Consider the following 26,115-nt stretch of genomic DNA (forward strand, 5'->3'; position numbering starts at 1 on the left):
ACTATACTATACTATACTATACTATACTATACTATACTATACTATACTATACTATACTATACTATACTATACTATACTATACTATACTATATACTATACTATACTATACTATACTATACTATACTATACTATACTACTCTATACTATACTATACTATTCTATACTATACTATACTATACTATACTATACTATACTATACTATACTATACTATACTATACTATACTATACTATACTATACTATACTATACTATACTATACTATACTATACTATACTATACTATACTATACTATACTATACTATACTATACTATACTATACTATACTACTCTATACTACACTATACTATACTATACTATACTAACTATACTATACTATACTATACTATACTATACTATACTATACTATACTATACTATACTATACTATACTATACTATACTATACTATACTATACTATACTATACTATACTATACTATACTATACTATACTATACTATACTATACTCTACTACTCTATACTACACTATACTATACTACTATACTATACTATACTATACTATACTATACTATACTATACTATACTATACTATACTATACTATACTATACTCTACTACTCTATACTACACAATACTATACTATACTATACTATACTATACTATACTATACTATACTATACTATACTATACTATACTATACTATACTATACTATACTATACTATACTATACTATACTATACTATACTATACTATACTATACTATACTATACTATACTATACTATACTATACTATACTATACTATACTATACTATACTATACTATACTATACTATACTATACTATACTATACTATACTATACTATACTATACTATACTATACTATACTATACTATACTATACTATACTATACTATACTATACTATACTATACTATACTATACTATACTATACTATACTATACTATACTATACTATACTATACTATACTATACTATACTGTACTATACTGTACTATACTGTACTATACTGTACTATACTATACTATACTATACTATACTATACTATACTATACTATACTATACTATACTATACTATACTATACTATACTATACTATACTATACTATACTATACTATACTATACTATACTATACTATACTATACTATACTATACTATACTATACTATACTGTACTATACTGTACTATACTATACTATACTATACTATACTATACTATACTATACTATACTATACTATACTATACTATACTATACTATACTATACTATACTATACTATACTATACTATACTATACTATACTATACTATACTATACTGTACTATACTGTACTATACTGTACTATACTGTACTATACTATACTATACTATACTATACTATACTATACTATACTATACTATACTATACTATACTATACTATACTATACTATACTATACTATATACTATACTATACTATACATACTATACTATACTATACTATACTATACTATACTATACTATACTATACTATACTATACTATACTATACTATACTATACTATACTATACTATACTATACTATACTATACTATACTATACTATACTATACTATACTATACTATACTATACTATACTATACTATACTGTACTATACTGTACTATACTGTACTATACTATACTATACTATACTATACTATACTATACTATACTATACTATACTATACTATACTATACTATACTATACTATACTATACTATACTATACTATACTATACTATACTATACTATACTATACTATACTATACTATACTATACTATACTATACTATACTATACTATACTATACTATACTATACTATACTATACTATACTATACTATACTATACTATACTATACTCTACTACTCTATAGTACACTATACTATACTATACTATACTATACTATACTATACTATACTATACTATACTATACTATACTATACTATACTATACTATACTATACTATACTATACTATACTATACTATACTATACTATACTATACTATACTATACTATATTATACTACTCTATACTATACCATTCTATACTATACTATACTATACTCTACTACTCTATACTACACTATACTATACTATACTATACTATACTATACTATACTATACTATACTATATTATACTACTCTATACTATACTATACTATTCTATACTATACTATACTATACTATACTATACTATACTATACTATACTATACTATACTATACTATACTATACTATACTATACTACTACTCTATATACTACACTATACTATACTATACTATACTATACTATACTATACTATACTATACTATACTATACTATACTATACTATACTATACTATACTATACTATACTATACTATACTATACTATACTATACTATACTACTATACTATACTATACTATACTATACTATACTATACTATACTATACTATACTATACTATACTATACTATACTATACTATACTATACTATACTATACTATACTATACTATACTATACTATACTACTCTATACTATACTATACTATTCTATACTATACTATACTATACTCTACTACTCTATACTACACTATACTATACTATACTATACTATACTATACTATACTGTACTATACTATACTATACTATACTATACTATACTATATTATACTACTCTATACTATACTATACTATTCTATACTATACTATACTATACTATACTATACTATACTCTACTACTCTATACTACACTATACTATACTATACTATACTATACTATACTATACTCTACTACTCTATACTACACTATACTATACTATACTATACTATACTATACTATACTATACTATACTATACTATACTATACTATACTATACTATACTATACTATACTATACTATACTATACTATACTATGCTATACTATACTATACTATACTATACTATACTCTACTACTCTATACTACACTATACTATACTATACTATACTATACTATACTATACTATACTATACTATACTATACTATACTATACTATACTATACTATACTATACTATACTATACTATACTATACTCTACTACTCTATACTACACTATACTATACTATACTATACTATACTATACTATGCTATACTATACTATACTATACTATACTATACTATATTATACTTTACTATACTATACTATACTATACTATACTATACTATACTATACTATACTATACTATAAATATACTATACTATACTATACTATACTATACTATACTATACTATACTATACTATACTATACTATACTATACTATACTGTACTATACTGTACTATACTGTACTATACTGTACTATACTATACTATGCTATGCTATACTATACTATACTATACTATACTATACTATACTATACTATACTATACTATACTATACTATACTATACTATACTATACTATACTATACTATACTATACTATACTATACTATACTGTACTATACTATACTATACTATACTATACTATACTATACTATACTATACTATACTATACTATACTATACTATACTGTACTATACTGTACTATACTGTACTATACTGTACTATACTGTACTATGCTATACTATACTATACTATACTATACTATGCTATACTATACTATACTATACTATACTATACTATACTATACTATACTATACTATACTATACTATACTATACTATACTATACTATACTATACTATACTATACTATATACTATACTATACAATACTATACTATACTATACTATACTATACTATACTATACTATACTATACTATACTATACTATACTATACTATACTACTATACTATACTATACTATACTATACTATACTATATTATACTATACTATACTATACTATACTATACTATACTATACTATACTATACTATACTATACTGTACTATACTGTACTATACTGTACTATACTATACTATGCTATACTATACTATACTATACTATACTATACTATACTATACTATATTATACTTTACTATACTATACTATACTATACTATACTATACTATACTATACTATACTATACTATACTATACTATACTATACTATACTATACTATACTATACTATACTATACTATACTATACTATACTATACTCTACTACTCTATACTACACTATACTATACTATACTATACTATACTATACTATACTATACTATACTATACTATACTATACTATACTATACTATATACTATACTATACTATACTATACTATACTATACTATACTATACTATACTATACTATACTATACTATACTATACTATACTCTACTACTCTATACTACACTATACTATACTATACTATACTATACTATACTATACTATACTATACTCTACTACTCTATACTACACTATACTATACTATACTATACTATACTATACTATACTATACTATACTATACTATACTATACTATACTATACTATACTATACTATACTATACTATACTATACTCTACTACTCTATAGTACACTATACTATACTATACTATACTATACTATACTATACTATACTATACTATACTATACTATACTATACTATACTATACTATACTATACTATACTATACTATACTATACTATACTATACTATACTATACTATACTATACTATACTCTACTACTCTATACTACACTATACTATACTATACTATACTATACTATACTATACTATACTATACTATACTATACTATACTATACTATACTATACTATACTATACTCTACTACTCTATACTACACTATACTATACTATACTATACTATACTATACTATACTCTACTACTCTATAGTACACTATACTATACTATACTATACTATACTATACTATACTATACTATACTATACTATACTATACTATACTATACTATACTATACTATACTATACTATACTATACTATACTATACTATACTATACTATACTATACTATACTATACTATACTATACTGTACTATACTGTACTATACTGTACTATACTGTACTATACTATACTATACTATACTATACTCTATACTGTACTATACTATACTATACTATACTATACTATATACTATACTATACTATACTATACTATACTATACTATACTATACTATACTATACTATACTATACTATACTATACTATACAATACTATACTATACTATACTATACTATACTATACTATACTATACTATACTATGCTATACTATACTATACTATACTATACTATATTATAATTTACTATACTATACTATACTATACTATACTATACTATACTATACTGTACTATACTGTACTATACTGTACTATACTATACTATGCTATACTATACTATACTATACTATACTATACTGTACTATACTATACTATACTATACTATACTATACTATACTATACTATACTATACTATACTATACTATACTCTACTACTCTATACTACACTATACTATACTATACTATACTATACTATACTATACTGTACTATACTATACTATACTATACTATACTATACTATACTATACTATACTATACTATACTATACTCTACTACTCTATACTACACTATACTATACTATACTATACTATACTATACTATACTATACTATACTATACTATACTATACTATACTACACTATACTATACTATACTATACTATATTATACTACTCTATACTATACTATACTATACTATTCTATACTATACTATACTATACTATACTATACTATACTATACTCTACTACTCTATACTACACTATACTATACTATACTATATACTATACTATACTATACTATACTATACTATACTATACTATATTATACTACTCTATACTATACTATACTATTCTATACTATACTATACTATACTATACTATACTATACTATACTATACTATACTATACTATACTATACTATACTATACTATACTATACTATACTGTACTATACTATACTATACTATACTATACTATACTCTACTACTCTATACTACACTATACTATACTATACTATACTATACTATACTATACTATACTATACTATACTATACTATACTATACTATACTATACTATACTATACTCTACTATACTATACTATACTCTACTACTCTATACTACACTATACTATACTATACTATACTATACTATACTATACTATACTATACTATACTATACTATACTATACTATACTATACTATACTATACTATACTATACTACACTATACTATACTATACTATACTATACTCTACTACTCTATACTACACTATACTATACTATACTATACTATACTATACTATACTATACTCTACTACTCTATAGTACACTATACTATACTATACTATACTATACTATACTATACTATACTATACTATACTATACTATACTATACTATACTATACTATACTACACTATACTATACTATACTATACTATACTATACTATACTATATTATACTACTCTATACTATACTATTCTATACTATACTATACTATACTCTACTACTCTATACTACACTATACTATACTATACTATACTATACTATACTATACTATACTATACTATACTATACTATACTATACTATATTATACTACTCTATACTATACTATACTATTCTATACTATACTATACTATACTATACTATACTATATTATACTACTCTATACTATACTATACTATACTATACTATTCTATACTATACTATACTATACTATACTATACTATACTATACTATACTATACTATACTATACTATACTATACTATACTATACTATACTATACTATACTATACTATACTATACTATACTATACTATACTATACTATACTATACTATACTATACTATACTATACTATACTATACTATACTATACTATACTATACTATATTATACTACTCTATACTATACTATACTATTCTATACTATACTATACTATACTCTACTACTCTATACTACACTATACTATACTATACTATACTATACTATACTATACTATACTATACTATACTATATTATACTACTCTATACTATACTATACTATTCTATACTATACTATACTATACTATACTATACTATACTATACTATACTATACTATACTATACTATACTATACTATACTATACTATACTATACTATACTATACTATACTATACTATATTATACTACTCTATACTATACTATACTATTCTATACTATACTATACTATACTATACTATACTATACTATACTATACTATACTATACTATACTATACTATACTACACTATACTATACTATACTATACTATACTATACTATACTATATTATACTACTCTATACTATACTATACTATTCTATACTATACTATACTATACTCTACTACTCTATACTACACTATACTATACTATACTATACTATACTATACTATACTATACTATACTATACTATACTATATTATACTACTCTATACTATACTATACTATTCTATACTATACTATACTATACTATACTATACTATACTATACTATACTATACTATACTATACTATACTATACTATACTATACTCTACTACTCTATACTACACTATACTATACTATACTATACTATACTATACTATACTATACTACACTATACTATACTATACTATACTATACTATACTATACTATACTATACTATACTATACTATACTATACTATACTATACTATACTATACTATACTATACTATACTATACTATACTATACTATACTATACTATACTATACTATACTATACTATACTATACTATACTATACTATACTATACTATTCTATACTATACTATATACAATCCTAATTTGTAGGTCAGAAACTAGTTACATGATTACATGATTTTTTTTTATTAAAAAATTTTTGTGGTAAGAACCGAGAGGTTTGAAAATTCCAATACTGCATTATTTTCTCTACATTAGTACCAGAGTTTTTCTTACTTTAGTTTTTTCAAACTTATATTGCTTCTTACATGGCGATAAAACCTTTAAATACTGATTTTATCGTATTTTTTCTCATCAGTTGATTTTAGAAACCAAAATGCAACCATTTTATATCTACGATAATCTCAACAGATATTTTTCTTGAAAATATTCCCTAAATTTCTTAGTAATTCTGTCTCAGACATCAGGAACTTGTCATTTCACTTTTTAACACTCGTGACCTTCTAAGCCTTATTAACAGTGGCAACTTATATACATATTTACATAAATCGGCAATGTCTTTGCAAAATTTTGTTTCATGAACCCCACGTCAATAAATCTCCGAACGCTTTGTCAAGTATGGAGCAATGATTCATAATCAGAATCACCACAACCATCATCATCACCGTCCTTGGCAACGCCAAAAACAAATGCAACAACCTTTTCGACGACAGCCAGCGAAAAGGGCGTGCCAGGAATGTGGGGTCTCTAGTGTTTTGCATATTATCTAATTTTTAAGCTTACATAAACTGTAAAACCTGTGGTGCTACATATATGACAACTTGACTTAATCTCCACCGGCAGTCAATGAGGCTGGCATGCAACGAGGAACCAGTGTTGCTCCGCTCAATCGAAACCATACAACAACAGTAGGGTATGTTTTCATTGCAGGATGTTCGGTGTGGGCACGTGTGTGTATGTGTGTTGGTGGAGGCAACACCACAATCTCCTTTTCCGATTAGTGCTCCTATCCTGACAAAGCTCACGTTTGCAATGGCAACAACCAACGTCAGTGCCAATTACAAAGTCACAAATGCATCTCCGTAATAATATTGATGCAAAATCACAAGTTTGTGCAGGGCCTCCCGCTGTTCTGCATCGCAGCGAGGCAAGGATGTATCGTCGTGCAGCGTTTCGAATTTCCAGCTGGAAAAAGGGGAAGGATAACCAATGAGTCTGTGGCCTCCGGCCGTATACGCTAAATGAGATGTTCCTGCATGCAAAGTGACTTTTTAATGACTCCATTTCCTTTTGGTTTAGGTTGCATTATTTCCTAATGATGCAAGGAAGAGCGGATTCCTGAATGAATGCCGTTCGCATGAATGAGGACAAAAAGGGAATAGATGGGAAATAAGTTAATTAAATTAGATGCAGGAAAAAAATAGTCTTAGAATAAGCGAGTTTTAACGGTTCTGCAATATATCATATTTTACAACACATAATTACAACAACTACAATTTTTATCCAACCCAAACCTCTGCCAGACATCAGCCAGCATCTCCACATCATAGAGCAGTATTTGCATAACACCACAGCTGTTGTCACATGATTCCATTCGTAATTATATTAATATTGCCCAGACATATTCAATTGGAATGGTCACCGCTCTTATTTTTTGCATCCCAAAGTCGACAATAAATTTCGTTTTGCTCTTCAGAATTTTACATCATCATCAGCGGGGCTTAAAAATCCTCCGAAATTACATCTCCTCTTTTTTGGAATTGCAACATAAAAGTTAAGAGCATTTCCCATCCATAATCAGCATTGCCATATCAGGGCTTACATAAGTATGATTAAAGTCGCGAACAGACAGACACACAGCCATGCATACAAACACAAACACTCACACACATACACGAGAACACCTTCAAACGATACCATATAACACCAATACATTGGCAACGAAACTATGCTGGTTGGCGTTGTTATGATTCCTTTTGGACCACTCCATGTGGCGTGGCTGTGAAACAACATAGCTCCAAATGAGATGGTGGCGGGGTCTGTCACACACAACACTACACCTACACGACACGAACAAAAAAACTGTAACTAATACAATCAGTTTAATGCACACATTCCCACAGGAACGTCGTTATGTCTGTTTTGACGGAGACGTTGATGCGCTATGGATTGAAAACATGAACTCGGTTATGGATGATAATAAGCTGCTGACATTAGCAAATGGCGAACGTATCAGATTGGAAAACTACTGCGCTCTGCTATTCGAGGTGAGTGAATGAGAAGGGGCCAGCGATGACGGCAAGGTAAGGTAATAATGCATCCATGCACCGCGGGTGAGTGCAGTAAAATAAACACTCTCCCCGCACGATAATCCAGGTGAGAGCACAGAAGGGGTAGGAGGGGTGGTCTGCTAACACTCAATATTCTCGAGTGTTTAGCTATTGTTTGTGCAATGGCGAGTAGATGCGTATCTCGCACTGGAACGATGCAGAGGTATGCTTGCAACATTAAAGTGCAGCAGGTTTAGTTTCAAGAACAGCCAACAGAAACATAAATGCCACAAAGTAAAAAAGCACCTAACCCCACACACACACGTGCGCACACACAAAGGGAGACCAGGGTTTGTTTGTCACATTTTAGACAAAGTAAATAATGCGAAATCTATATCACTCTCCCTCCCTCCCTCCCTACTGCTCTCGGTAGGATAACAAAGAGAATTGGGTGAGTGGTTTTCATCAGCATCAGGCTGTCATTGTGTGTGTGTGTATGCGTGTGTGTTTTGGCAAAGATTGAACTGTGAATGCATTAATCATGGCTAAGAGAGACACAGAGAACGCAAAAAGGTTCAGTCGTCATTTTGACAGATATCTGCTTACAATGAACGACATTGCCTTCGATATTGAAATTATCTAAATATCATCAGCTCTGGTAGAGATAACTATATCGACGACAACGATCAAACCTTTGGTACTTCAACGCAATTAGCATAGTGTATTACTGAACATTTCAACATTTTATGGTAGCAAATGCTAAAAAAATGAAAACAATATCTTCTTCTTCTACATCTAAAAAAGGGGAAATTTTTTGCGTGTTCGTTTTTATACCCTACACCACATAGTGGTAGGGGTATTATGTATTTGTGCATTTGTTTGTAACATGGAGAAGGAAGCGAGATAGACCCATAATTACTCTGGAAAATCTTCATAAAATCAATTTATGAGTCGATTTATGCATGTCAGTGCGTCAGTCCATCCGTCCATCCATCTGTCCATGTATTTTTGTGAACAAAATGCAGGTCTCATTTATTATCCGATTGAGATGACATTTTGCAAACAATATTTGTTTGGTTGAAATTGGTGGGAATCGGTTCAAATTTAGATATAGCTCCCATATATATCTTTAACCGATTTCGGCCAATATCACCAAATGACCAAAATCATTTCAAATGACCTGCATTTTGACACATCCGACCGAATTCAGTCCAGAAGCAAATTTGGAGAAAATCGGTTCAGATATAGCCATAGCTCCCATATATATGTGTTTCATCCGATTTATGGTTTTAAGTCCCTCACATGGGTAAACTGCTCTCCACAACAATGATATTTGGTACTGGACACCAGATACCGCTTGAAAATACGTATGCCAAATTTTATCGAGATCTTTTTCCGATATCTGGTTTATTGTGAACCAAATGGATTACGACTTAATTCATTCTAGATACCAGTTCTTCAAATTTGGTGTAAATCGGATCAGATATAGCTATAGCTCCCATATATATGTTTCAGCCGATTTGGTGTTTAAGTCTCTCACATTCGTAATATGCATCCGACAACAATGATATTTGGCACCAGATATCTTATAGATCTCGGAAATACTTCTGCCAAATTTTATCAAGATCGGCTCAGATTTGGTTAGAGCTCCCATGTATATCTTCAACCGATATCGGGTTGATTGTGCACCAAATGGACAATATCAGCCCAAAAGTCCTGAATCTTGATACATCCGACCGAATTCAGTCTAGAAGCAAGTACATCGAATTCGGAGCAAATCGGTTCAGATATAGCTATAGCTATATATGTTTCATAGAGCTCGGAAATACCTTTGCCAAATTTTATCGAGTATGGCAATGATTTGGCTATAGCTACCATATATATCCTTTATCGATTTCAGGTTTATTGTGCAAATCATGGGTAATATCAGCACAAATGGGTGGTATGATCTACTAGGGAGGGAGCTCTACTAAATATGCATAGTGGTGTAGGGTATCATATAGACGGCTCCGCCCGACTTTTGACTTTTCCTTACTGGTTGAAATTGTACTTGGAGATATAGCATCAGATTCGGATCAGATTTGGATATAGGTCCCACATATATGTTCGACCGACTTCATAGGTTTTGTGCACAAATCACGATATATATGTCCGATTCGAATAAAATTTGAAATGTGTGATGGAATTTGGTCTAAAAATTAATTTGTCAAATTATTCTGAAATAGCTGTAAAATGTTGCCAAAGTCTTCAAACCACCTGCTATATGGATTCTGTACTAAAACGAAAACTTGCGCTGACAATATCTTGTAACGAATGAGGGATAACAACATTTTAGCAGTATTGTAGCAACCAAAGCGTAATATTGTCTTGTCTTATGCGCAACCAAATTCAACCATTCCATAATTAAGCCTTACTTGACTTATCGGACTTTATCAGTTTTCTGTTTTAGGTTATTTTCTTCCTGTACTTTTGTACCCTCTAAAAGGCGTGAAAATACCACAATATTTGGTCTGAAATAAATGCAAAATTCTTGCCAGTTGCACGTCCATATTTGAGGAAGAACTACAAAATATAAATTTGACAATGAAGGGCCACAAATAAGCAATCCGTAATTTTATTTCTTATGCTAACACGTCTCACTACACTACTCTACACATTTGTCACATTAACTATTTTTCCGCAATGCACTTTGCCTTGAGTCTTTACCATTTGGTGTCTTTGACAATTATTTTCGTATTTGAAAATTTCAACAGGTTGGCAATTTGAATTATGCTTCGCCTGCAACGGTTTCTCGTGCCGGTATGGTCTATGTTGATCCCAAGAATTTGCGCTACAGCCCTTATTGGCAAAGATGGGTCTTAACGCGACCCGAAACCCAAAGAGAGCTTTTAAATGTGAGTAAAACCCATTTGTTTCGCAGAAAACGGTTGCCATACAGCAAATATCTCCTCTGCCTACTCCTCCCTCACTGATGTGTTTAGGATATGTTTGAAAAAATCATAACACCAGCTATCGCCTTCATACACGAAGGCCTCGATGGCACATCCCAAGGTAATCCCCTGAAAACAGTAATCATGCAAACGGAATTGAATATGGTTGTACAATTCTGCAACATGTATGACGCCCTGTTGCCGCCATTCGAAAAACAGGATGATTTGGCATTTGGAGCACCAGAACCGGTGGCCTACGATACGGATGCACTGGAGTGCGGATTTATCCAATGCATTTATTCGTCACTGGGTGCCTGCTTAATTGAACATGATCAGACGGTCTTTGATGAGTTTTTAAAGCGCATCTCCGGCTTTCCCTGTGTGCAGGATTCCAAGGATAAGCCGGCGTCGGGGGGACAATTGCCCACGAGCAAAGCGACGCTATACGAATATTTCTATTGCCGCGAGAACAACTGTTGGATGGCATGGGAGTGGGTGGTGCCGCCGTACAAACACGACCCCCAAATGAAATTCAGTGAAATTCTGGTGCCCACCGTCGACAGCACACGGACTGTGAGGGTGTTGGCATTAAATAGTGATGTAAGTGTGTTGTATAGTTCGACGGTACAAGATGCACAGCCTAACTAACACTATTACGTCGTATGAGATTCAAATATTTTTGGTGTCCGTTTTTAGATAAAACGTCCCGTGTTATTGGTCGGTGAAGCAGGTACATCTAAAACGGCTATTATATCGCAGTATCTGAGGAGCCTCAACAAGGATGTTAATGTGAGTATAGCACAAATATTTGGCCAATATAGGTTAAAAATGTTTGTTTTTGTTGGTGTTTCATTTGAATAAAGTTGTTTAAAAAACAACAAAAGAAACAAACAAATCTGAATAAGAACCCGATTCTTTACACGCCTTTATATTCAAAAATTCCATTCTATGCTACCGGAGTTGTGATATATTCAGAAATGTCATTCTGTACTACCAGAAATTACAGTCGTAAAAACTAAAAACTCGTCTTTTTTCGATAACCACCGATATTCACCGTGTCCTCGTCGTAAACTTTCAAGAAATCCTTCACCTGCGAATGTCAATGTATGACAATGCTGATGACAAAAAACAATGTTTTCTTTTGTCTCCTTCTTCAGATATTATTGAATATTAATTTTTCATCGAGAACTTCATCCATGGACGTGCAACGAACACTGGAGGCTGCTGTTGAGAAGCGTACAAAGGACACATTTGGCCCACCGATGGGGAAGAAGATTGCATGTTTTATTGATGACATGAATATGCCGCAAGTTGATGAGTAAGTACATGCGAATAAAGGACCATAAGTTATAACTACGGCCTGAATGCTGAACATATGTACATGTACATACATATGTATGTGTGAATGTATAAATTGTTGCTAGTTTGCCACTGTTCGCAGACACAGTTTGGAATCGCACAAAATGTAATCGCAAATGCCAATGACCGCAAAACCCTTTTTCCGATTATTGAGAATAGCATTACGGTGGGGGGGGGGGGGGTAAGATTTTAATCGAATTCATTAGTCGAAACACCGCACTTTTCTAAAATCAAAACAAATAATGCCGGGAAATTAGAAACATTATGAAATATTTTTCTATTTAAAAAATTGCATTGTCTACACCTTACTGGATATGGTTTAACAGAAAAATGACCAAAATGATTTTATTTTTATTTTATAACCCCCTACTTTGGTTTCCCCAATCACGTTTCGATTTACTATCGCAATGAGAATAGAGTGTTTTTTATACCCCCACCACACATACTAGTGTGGAGGGTATAATAAGTTTGTCTTTCAGTTTGTAGCTCATCGATATAGCCATTTTATACCTAACAAGAATATATATTTTTAATCAGCTTACAATTCTAGTTTGATTTAGGTACGGTAGGGTCCAAGCGAATTGCGTTGGGAAGCTAAGATCCTCCACTGAGCTGTTTTGTCTGCAGATAGGTCAAGTCCGTAATTGGGCTATATCGGTCCACGATATCTTGTAACTCCCATATAACACTTCTTCCCGATGTTCGATTGTTTATAATTCAGAGTCGATATGGAACGATATGTCCTCTGGTATATAAAATTAGACCCGGCCGAACTTAACTGATATTTACTTGTATTTCAGACGAAATAAGTAGACCCTCACGTCTTGACATTAATACAAAAACTGGCATTGAGACTATATGTCAACCATTTTCATGTTCGACAGTGACTTTAACATGAATTCTTGAATTTAAAACGATTTACAAATCTCCAAGATTATACGACAATTCAACAAGCAAAAAGGCAGCTAAGTTTGGACGGGCCGAAGTTTGGAAAAAAAACTTTAAAATTTTCAAAAAAAATCCGTCGAAGAACACCGCTAAAATGAAAATCGTTATATGGTCCTGTCTAAGTAATTTTTGTCATAGGCTGTAGTAACGATTCCGAACTTCAAATACGAAATTTGAAACAATTCGGGTAAATAATATCGCAAAAATTATTAAAAAATACCGAAAATCTTGGGGTAAGGTTATATGGGCGCTATACTAAAACTTAAACCTATGTATATAATTCTCTTCTAGGGAATAAAGTACTCACAAGGAACTCCACACAATTTCGTTGAACAATGTGGCTAAAACCATCAAAGTACCGAATATCGGGAGGTACCGTTATATGGGGGTTATACGATATCGTGGACCTATATAGAAAATTTTCTTTCAGGGAGTAAAGTACCCATAAAGAACTCCTTGTGTAAAATTATTATATGGGGGCTATACGATATCGATATAACCCATCTTCGAGCTTGCCCTGCCTGCAGACAAAAGACAAATCTGTGAAACATTTTAGCTTCCTATCTTAATTCGTTTAGACTCTAGCGTGATTACAACAGACGGACGGACGGAAAGAGCTAAATTGTCTTAATAGTTTGTTGGGTGTAAAATTATTATTTCGATGGATTATAAACGGAATGAAGAACTTAATATACCCTCCATACTATGTATAATGGAGGGTAGAAAAATACGTCTTAAATGAAATCCCTTATATGGGGGCTACACGAAGACGTGGTCTCTCATAAGTAATTTTTTGTCATAGGCTGTAGTACCCATTAAGATCTTCAAATACGAAATTTGAAACGATTCCGGCGAATAACAAACAGACAGGCAGAAGGACATCGCTAAATCGAGTTAGAATGTTGGACATTCTCAAGTGAATTCTCACGTGAATGAAAATGACACTCACTTCTAGCCTTTCCCAAAAATCAATCATAAGCCCAAATTCTCCCATATAAGTGAAATGGATTTTAATAAATATTAGTAATCTAAAAGGTCCTATCAAACTGTCTCTATACTATACTATAAGTATATGGATTTTAAGTATTTTGTTAGACTCATAAAAAGTACGGCCTTTTTGTGTCTTTGCCTTACAATATTGTAACATTAAATCGTTGAATCGTCCGGATTGACTAATATACCAAATTCAATTCTTTCAGATACGGAACCCAACAACCCATTGCTCTCCTGAAACTATTCTTCGAACGTGGCGGCATGTACGACCGCGAAAAAGACCTGTCGTGGAAGAAATTCAAAGACATTTCGTTTTATGCGGCCATGGGATGCGCTGGAGGCGGACGCAATGAAGTCGACCCCAGATTTATTTCCATGTTCTCGGTCTACAACATTGTCTTTCCGAACGACGAGTCCCTGCAACAGATCTACACCTCGATTTTCGGGGGACATCTGCAGTATAGCAGCTCTTTCGATAGTAAACTCCTGCCAATAGCTGACATCATTGTCCAAATGACTTTGCGATTGTTCAAGGTGAGTACAGCGGCATCAGTTCTACCCCTCCCAAAAAGCAGTAGCGGCAGCAGCTCTTGCCTGTGCAATAGCCAACTTTCAAAGAAAAATGGTGTAAATAATTTGTGACGATGTTGGAGTAGAAAATTTATGGCAAACGATTTACATATGCAAATCACATCAATTTTTCATAATCTTTGCCAAATCGTTTATTTTACAATCGAAAATTATTCAAAAGCCATTCAATGGGAAAACGTCTCTTACTCCTCCCCCTCCTCCGGACATACGCCCTCCCCTAATATCGAACAACAATAAATCTAACAGAGCAGAAGCTTGTTGTAGCTTGTGATATGAGTTCGCAAAGCAATGCCATCCAACAAATAACAAGTGTATGTTCGTTCGTAGCCTCTGGACTCCTCAATGGAACTATTCGACTGCAGCCATGAATGAACCGTAGCCCCTGGAGAAAACTGTTTTATTTTCTTTAGATCCTTGTGCAATGGTACGGGTTGTTGGCAAAGCTTCATGCAGCACAAGTTGTTGTTGCTGCTGTTGCAAAATCTTTCTTTAGGTGGATCCTTTGTAATTGTGGTCAAGAAGATTCGATTATATTGAACACAGTCTGAAAGGAAAACCAAAATAACAGTTTCTTTTTTACTTCCGTTTGCTTCGAGTGACATCTTAAGTATACAGTGGGAGAGGGGCAGGTAGGGGCAGGAGGAGGAGGGAGAAAATCCCTAATAAATTTACGCTTGAATGCGTTCCACAAGAGAAGAGGAAATGAGCAGATGCATTTATGGAACATGGCCACCAGTACTCGACGGAGGAGCCATTGTGGTCGTTCAATTGAATACCTTGTGAAATATTAGTTTATGGCACTTGAAGCAATTGTTGTCACTGAAATATTATGGAAGTCGGTGATATTTATGTTTCGCTTCGCCTTCTTCTTCGTCCTCGTCGTCGTCGTCATCCTCCCAACTGGAAAGGCATTTCCACAGAATAGTCAATGCGGTAGTTTTTTACAATTTCATTTTGAAAAAAAATGTGTAAATTTATTTGTCAATTAAAATAAAATATTTTATTCAATCTTTAAACTATGAGGGAAAGGCAATTTTTTAGCGAAAAATACTGAGTTAAAGTTGAATATGGGAGAACGTAACTTAACAAGAACTCCAAAAATTGTTCCCTAAGGTCTTAAAGAATTCTTATCCTTAAAGTGTGCTATAAAATGAAAAATTTAAAAAAGTAGAACATTTCATTTTACATATGACTCTAACATAATGTGTAATCGGGCCTTCAGAATGTCTGGGTGTATGGCCGTCCATTGGCCTATAATTGTTTGTAGTCATTATTGTCAGATCAAGACAACACTTTGCACCCCTCAATTGAACCCTATTGAGATTGTCAAAATTGGTTTGGATTTGTATATAGCCCCCACATATATCTTTGCCGATTTCACTATAAATTAATTATATCTCACCAACTAGTATCGAATTTTGCCAATATGACCAATATCAGCCTAAAATTAAGTTTATGAATATATCAGACAAACTTTCTTTACGGTTGGTTGTTGGCGAAAATGTACTCATCTGATCTCCATATGAATAGTCTCAATATTACCCTTGGCAAATACCGATTATTTCAATACCCTTTTCCACTGTGTCTCATACCGAACGAGAGTCATTCTTTATATGTTCTTATGTTCGCATTATAAATGCCATGCCCAACGACTTTGGAAGAAGTGAGAATGAATTATTAGAATAAAATTGAAATTTCTACTAGAGGCCCAGTGTTAGCATTCATTCGTGCATCGATGCTACAACACCCCATAAAGATGCCGACTGACTTTATGAGGTTTATAAATGTCACACAACTGCACAAATACATACATACACACATGGGCATATACATATATGTACAATATTGGAGCTGTTGATATTGAATATAATTGGCAGTCCAATGGACGAATGGTCGTCATGGATCTATGTGTGTGTGGTCCTGCAAACATTTCTCAATCCATATGGAAAATGTGTCCCAACTCTGTTTGTTGGCATTGGCGAATAAATTCCGATTTGTGGAGATCTCTAATATGTATAAATTGCCATTTGTGACACACACGCACACAGACAGACGGCTAATGACCATTCATGAATAGTTATGCTAATGTGTACACCGCTCCTTAACTATTACAACAGATTTTCCCAAAACTTCTGACAGTTATCCTGCAACTGTTACGGCCACAAAAATATATGAAGCTGACATTTAGCGCATTAACCCATAACAAGGTGGCCGGTTGACAAGAAGCCTGCTCAGACATTCATGGCATTACGAACTTTGACACATTGCCACTTTGCTGCCCCAGCAATTTCCCACTACACCATCAAAGGTCATAGGTCATTAGTTACTTTTCGAAAGATTTGGCTGAAACATTTCTAATGGCATCCTTATGACAGGATTATTTCCCCTTCATTAGCAATTTCCATCAATATATTTACCCAAAAGAGAGGAAACTTTTGCCTCGATTTGTCGCCTGCTTGCCACCATTGCCACATAATGTCGCCCTCTCGATTTTCACCATTCCACCATTTTCGTTACAGATTGTTATTGCCGAATTGCCTCCCACACCATCAAAGTTCCATTACATATTCAATTTAAAGGATCTGTCGCGCATCTTTGCCGGCATGCTGCTGATACACTCGAATTATTTTAAAACATTGCGGAATCTGGTGCGTGTATGGCGTAATGAGTTTACACGCATTATATGCGACCGTTTAATTTCTGAAGCGGTAAGTGTTTCAAGGATACACACAGAGACAGCATACGTTTATAAAGTTGATGAAATCGGGACAAGGTGGTTCGCATATACACTCGAGAAAAAAAGAAAAACAAAATGCAATTCAACCATACATTAAGATTTGGCATATCCCGAACTAAGTCGCGAAATGGTTGTATAACTTCACGCAAATCCATCCATCGAAACCAACACATTTTGTCTGGAGTATACCAACCAACCACAACCTCATTGAGACATCTGCCTCATTTGAAAGTAATTTGAAGAGATTAAGTTGATACTAAACGGCTGACGCAGATTCCCAATATCTTTGGGTATACGTCAAGGTATTCCCCCTCCCTCCGATGATGTGTACAAGCATACATACTTATGCATACATAAATACGCTTATGGAATTTCTCAAACATCCGTTCACGTGCAAACACTAGCTCATGCACAAACATGTTGGGGGGTTGGGGGACAAATGGGTTGGGGTGGGATGGGGTCATACGGCACATGTAAATTATTTGTTTTGATTGATTTCGCATCGCATCTTTGCCGCCAGATATTTGGATTAAGGGCATGAAGGTCTGGCTGAGTTCAATTTGTTTGCATTGATTTTGAATTACCTTTCTTTTAATTTAAAATGCTTAACAAACAAAGGCACCCCCCACCCCTCAATGTTGTATCCCCACCTAGCCAAGGGCACCCACATGAAGTACACTCACTCGCGTGCGCACTCACACACACACACACAGACGCACATAATTCATTGAGCACAAACATTAATGAAGACAGTCTGGCACCATAACTGTTTCGGCATGGATAAGACCGATAACGTCTCCAGCTGAAGTAATTGGTTACAATCGCTGCCAAGATTACAATCAATTACATTTACAACTTAATACGGATGGATGGATGCTGGGCTGACTGGCTGACTTACTGAGTCAGCGTCAGAGCAGAAAAGTGAAGAAAGTGATTTTTATTTTGCCAAGCGAGTCTCAGGTTATACGCAAATGAACTCACCAACCAATGGCTGCTGAGACATAGTACAAACCACAGTTTCCCATTCCAACTGCCTTGTGTTTCGGAACAATAATTTTCCTCTTTTGCTTTAAAATTAGGATTTGAAATTGATGAAACATCACGTGGAAAAGGAGGTGAATGAAACGTTCCCAGCTGAATACGAAATAGAAAATGGGTTTGCGGAGCCAGAAGTTGTCATTCCAGGTAACGAATTGATTCATGTTAACATGCTTTGTTTTGTTTTATAAATTACAATCGATAGCATGGTAAGTATATCATATAAGATTCTAAGGGGATTCAATTTGCAGTGGGATGAGTGCAATGACACCCGAAGGGGCAACACCGCGGAGCGAGACTGAAACGTGATACATATTTGTATTTATTTTTTAATTGACAATTTTTCTAAGACCCACTTTTTATACCCTCAGCCATATGGGCAAAGAGCGTACGTGCCTCATCGATATAACGATTCTAGGCCTTAGGTCTGATGTTAGTATGAGATTTATAGGCTCATTTCTTCTCGTCCCATCCCATAGAATTGGTAATAGATGTCTGTTTGAATAATCTTAACGCAAAACTCAATATATATTTAAATAAACGAACATTGGCTGGATGAATACACCAGTCGACAAAAACCACTGATACTTTTTCAATTGTTTAATATATCTATGTTAATAAAAAAAAGTTAAGTAATTGACTTACAGACTGACTCAGCGATTCATCAACGCCTAGACGAAGCGGCTATAGCTAGGATCTTGAAATTTTGGGTGACGGTCACTCTTTGTTCGAAGGTATCAAATAAGGCTGGGTTTTTTGAAATGCCTACTGGAACGGTACGAAAAGTACCAAAAGGAACTAAATACTAAGTACCCATTGTATTTGACGAAACAGTACGTTTGAGGTGTGTGATGGATGAACCAAAAGGTGTTTGGAAATTTTGGAAAGAGTACGAAAATTACTAAAATGTACTTCATATTGTATCATTTCATATCATGTGAATGGTTATAGCTAAAATTTGGAGAGGGAGTCTAGGTTGAGGAGTAGCGTCGATGTTAGGAAGTAGTTTGAGAAGCGTGTACCCATGTATACGAAAGGTACTTAACGGTATTAAATTTCGTACAGAATCCTGAAATTCGATGTGAATTTGAAAATAATAAGAGTTGTTACATTGTAGGACTGTGGTGTAGAGGTACTAGGTGTAGGTACTGTTGTTTAGGTACAAATTGTACTTAATTTGGTACAATTTAAATTTTACGAGAACAGATAGTGTTGTAATACTGAAATTTGGAAATGAGATAAGTGTAGTATTGTGGGATTGGGGTATATATGAAATTTTGGAAATTCGTACTAATGCATACTAAATGGTGCTTACTTTGGTACAATTTGGATTTAAGAGAACCGATAGGGCTGGAATCTTGAAATTGAGAAATAATACTTTTATTGGATTGTATTAATGCAAGTTGTTGCGAAAATTTGTAGTTATGTGTACTAAATTACACAAGATTTGGTACGAATTGGAATTGGGGTGAACCGAGCTGGAGTTCTGAAATTTGAAAATAAGATTCCAATGAGATTATATGATTGAGGACATAGTTTGAAGTAAAAGTTCTATATTTAAGTGGATATGACACTTGAGATATTTGCTAACTGCTTTGTAATGCAGCTAACAATAAATATGTCCGACACCGTAAAGGATCTGAAGATAGGAAAAAGACACAAAAAATTTTGAAACCCCCATATGACATTTTATCGTTAACACAAATTTTTAAAACATCCGTTAAACATGATTCCTGAAATACACCCGCTTCTAGGTATGCCGAAACGTAGCGTCGTTCTTCTGGACGACGACGACGAGCAAGACGAATTCGATGACGATCAACCCATTTCGTTCCTACAACATGTAATGAGAGATCCATTACTGTTTGGTGATTTTCGTAATGCTGTCAACGAATCAGAGCCAAGATTTTACGAGGACCTGCTGGATTATGAGGCGGTCTATGCACTCTACGATGAAGTAAGTAAATAAGCCACAATAATCCCATGTCCTTCTAATGGTGCTCCATCCCTCACCAAGATATTGGATGAATATCAAGAGCGTAGGGGTAAAATGCCTTTAGTTCTGTTCGAAGATTGCTTGGAACACTTAACCAGGGTACATCGCACCCTGAGGATGCATCGAGGCCATGTGCTGTTGGTAGGTGTGGGTGGTAGTGGAAAAAAGTGCATCAGTCGGCTGTCAGCATTCGCGGCGGAATGTGAAGTCTTCGAAATCACAGTAGCCCGTGGTTACGGGGAACAGTCATTTCGGGAAGACCTCAAAACGCTCTACACCATGGCGGGCGTGCAGCGAAAGAAGACAGTTTTTATCTTTACAGCGGCTCAGGTAAGCGCATCGTTTTTTCTGTTTCAAATTGCCCCGACGAGGTAAGCTTTTTTGGTTGTAGGTGGTGGAAGAAGGTTTTCTGGAGCTAATCAATAACATACTGACTGTTGGCCTGGTGCCTGCCCTCTTCAGTGACGAAGAGAAGGAGTCAATTGTCAATTCGTGTCGCAGTGCAGCCGAAGAAGAGGGCTACTCAGCCTCTAAGTAAATCCACCCCTATTCTAGGAATCCTCCTTTCGAGCGCTGAATAAGTTTTCTTTCTTTTTAGAGATTCGGTGTGGTCATATTTCCTGAGTAAATGTTCAGAAAATATGCATGTGGTACTGAGCATGTCTCCTTCAGGAGATGCTCTACGAAATCGTTGCCGCAATTTTCCTGGTCTAATAGGTAGCACCTACATCGATTGGGTATTCCCCTGGCCACAGCAGGCGTTGTCCGCGGTGGCGGAACTATTTTTGTGTGAACATGAGTTGGTAAGTTCAGAGTGTTCAATTCGTTAACCCATCCCCCCCCCCCCCCCCCAACTACTTCATACTTATTTCGGATTAGATTCCTGGAACGTACAGCGAAAATATAATGCATCATGTTGTCCATGTGCACAGCAGCATGCACCACTACTCCAAGGACTACTTGCAGAAGCTAAGGCGGAATAATTATGTCACTCCCAAGCATTATCTGGACTATATCAACACATATTTGCGATTACTAGGTAAGATGGCTCGCTTCTGAATTTTTTTTTAGAAAACTTTTGAACCAATTCAAAATTTGCAGAGGAGAAGAACTCCTTCATCACCATGCAAAGGGACCGCCTGCACGAGGGCATTAATAAAATTGACGAGGCGTCCAAACAAATTGACGAACTTCGTATTTTAGTCACCGAACAGAAACACAAGGTGGGAATCGCATCTGAGGAATGCGAGCAGATGTTGTTGGAAATCGAGGAAGCCACACAAAAAGCCAACATCAAGAAAACCGAAGCCTCCGAAAAGTCCGTTGAGGTGGAGATCAAGGGCAAGCAGATTGCAATTGAAAAAGAGGATGCCGAGGAAGCCTTGGCCGAGGCAATGCCTGCCTTAGAGGAAGCCCGACGAGCTCTGTCGGAGTTGGATAAGGCTCAAATAACCGAAATCCGTTCATTTGCCACACCACCTCCCCAGGTTCAGGTTGTGTGTGAGTGCGTGGCCATTCTGAAGGGCTACAAGGAAATCAACTGGAAGACAGCCAAGGGCATGATGTCCGATGTCAACTTCCTGAAAAGCCTCATGGAAATGGACTGCGAAGCTCTGACAGGCAAGCAAATTAATCAGTGCCGCAGTCACATGAAAACCCAGCACCTGGATGAAATGGAGAAAATCTCCATTGCTGGTGCCGGGTTGCTGAAGTTCGTCCGGGCCGTTATTGGCTTCTACGAAGTGTACAAAGAAGTAAAACCAAAAAAGGAGCGGGTCGACTTTCTTGTTGCGGAGCAGGAACAACAAATCAAGCTGTTGAATCATTTGAATGCCGAAATAGCAAAGTTGGAGAATCAGTTGGACTCCCTGAACCATCGCTATGCGGAGTCAATGAAGAAAATGAAAGTCCTAACGGAAATGATGCAGACGGCCGAAAGGAGACTGGTGAGCAAGGGCTGAAGGGTTGCATTTCCCCAGACAATAAAGTTTTCATATTCACTGTTTCTTTCGTAGATTGCCTCCGACAAATTGATTAGCGGCCTTAGTTCTGAGCGAATCCGCTGGAGCCAGGACTTTGAAAACTACGGCCAACAACTGGTGGTCATGCTGGGCCAATGCCTGTTGTGTGCCTCCTTTTTGGCCTACACGGGAGCTTTTTCGTGGGAATTTCGTAAAACGATGGTCTTCGAGGACTGGCTGCCCGACATTATTCGAAGGGAAATACCCATCAAAACTCCATTTCGGATTGACGAAAGCCTTACAACTGATGTTGAAATATCCACATGGACGTCCGAAGGACTTCCACCCGACGAGCTCTCAGTCCAAAATGGCATACTCACCGTTCGGGCATCCCGTTTCCCCTTATGCATAGATCCCCAGCTGCAGGCCCTCACCTGGATCAAGAAGAAAGAACAGAAGAATCATTTGAAGATTCTCTCCTTCAATGACGCGGACTTTCTTAAGCAGCTTGAGATGTCCATCATGTATGGCATTCCAGTCCTCTTCGAAGACGTGGACGACTACATAGATCCCGTGATTGACAATGTTCTGCAGAAGAACATCCAGCTAGTGAGCGGACGCAAATTCGTAATGCTTGGAGACAAGGATGTCGATTACGATCCAAATTTCAGAATGTACCTGACCACAAAGTTCTCCAATCCCAAGTTCGATCCTGCCGTCTTTGCCAAGGCCATGGTCATTAACTACACCGTGACACTGACTGGCCTAGAGGATCAACTGTTGAGTGTCGTTGTGCGAGCCGAACGCCCCGACCTGGAAACCCAAAGAGAAACACTAATCGCCCGGACAAGTGAAAATAAACAACTGCTGCAGCAACTGGAGGACTCCCTGTTAAGGGAGTTAGCCACCTCGACTGGCAACATGTTGGACAATGTGGAGTTGGTGGAGACACTGGAGAATACAAAATCCAAGGCTGCGGTAGTCATGGAGCAACTTGTGCTCTCGGCAGAGACACAGAAAGACATTGAAAAACTGAGAGATGGCTATAGGCCGGCTGCCAAGAGGGGCGCAGTTCTGTTCTTCGCCCTCTCCGACATGTCCACCGTCAATGCCATGTATCAATACGCCCTGGCTGCCTACTTAGATGTATTCACTTTCTCCCTGCGAAAGTCCGTGCCGGACACTGTGCTTTCGAAACGCCTCAACAACATAATCAAAACGCTCACCGAGAATGTCTACTGTTATGGCTGCACCGGGATATTCGAACGCCACAAACTGCTCTTTTCCTTTCAGATCGCCACTAAGTTGGCTCAGCGCGAAGGTCAGTTAAGTCAAGCAGAATTGGACTTTTTCATTAAGGGCTCTGTGTCGCTGACAAAAAGCGAAAGGCCATGTCCGGCAAACTGGTTGCCCGATAAAAGTTGGGAAGATATAATGAAGCTGTCAGCTGAATTTCCTGAGCCGTTTGAGACGTTACCCGACCACATTGCCAGATACACCCATGAATGGAAAGATGTAAGGAATGAAATATCGTCGTGTTTTTATGCCTTCCCCGACGCATCTGACGAATCCGGAAAGCCGATTACGTTGTTTGTTGGCGCTAAATGTCAAATTAA

At 34.7% G+C, this 26,115-nt stretch overlaps 1 protein-coding gene across 1 annotated transcript in view; it reads left to right on the forward strand.

Moving 5' to 3' along the window:
* LOC101893569 (dynein axonemal heavy chain 10-like) overlaps positions 1-26,115 on the forward strand; it is a 129,782-nt gene that overhangs the window by 83,100 nt on the left and 20,567 nt on the right. Inside the window, exons 34-48 of the mRNA XM_059125481.1 lie at positions 9,800-9,943; positions 12,700-12,840; positions 12,928-13,476; positions 13,573-13,665; positions 14,034-14,194; positions 16,383-16,710; positions 19,287-19,475; positions 20,584-20,689; positions 22,297-22,499; positions 22,560-22,868; positions 22,930-23,072; positions 23,137-23,341; positions 23,418-23,577; positions 23,640-24,484; positions 24,554-26,014. Coding sequence (XP_058981464.1) covers positions 9,800-9,943; positions 12,700-12,840; positions 12,928-13,476; positions 13,573-13,665; positions 14,034-14,194; positions 16,383-16,710; positions 19,287-19,475; positions 20,584-20,689; positions 22,297-22,499; positions 22,560-22,868; positions 22,930-23,072; positions 23,137-23,341; positions 23,418-23,577; positions 23,640-24,484; positions 24,554-26,014 — 5,037 coding nt within the window. The remainder of the gene's footprint in view (positions 1-9,799; positions 9,944-12,699; positions 12,841-12,927; positions 13,477-13,572; positions 13,666-14,033; positions 14,195-16,382; positions 16,711-19,286; positions 19,476-20,583; positions 20,690-22,296; positions 22,500-22,559; positions 22,869-22,929; positions 23,073-23,136; positions 23,342-23,417; positions 23,578-23,639; positions 24,485-24,553; positions 26,015-26,115) is intronic.

Source organism: Musca domestica, unplaced genomic scaffold (genome assembly GCF_030504385.1).
Source record: "Musca domestica strain aabys unplaced genomic scaffold, Musca_domestica.polishedcontigs.V.1.1 33, whole genome shotgun sequence".
NCBI classification, from domain to species: Eukaryota; Metazoa; Arthropoda; class Insecta; order Diptera; family Muscidae; genus Musca; species Musca domestica.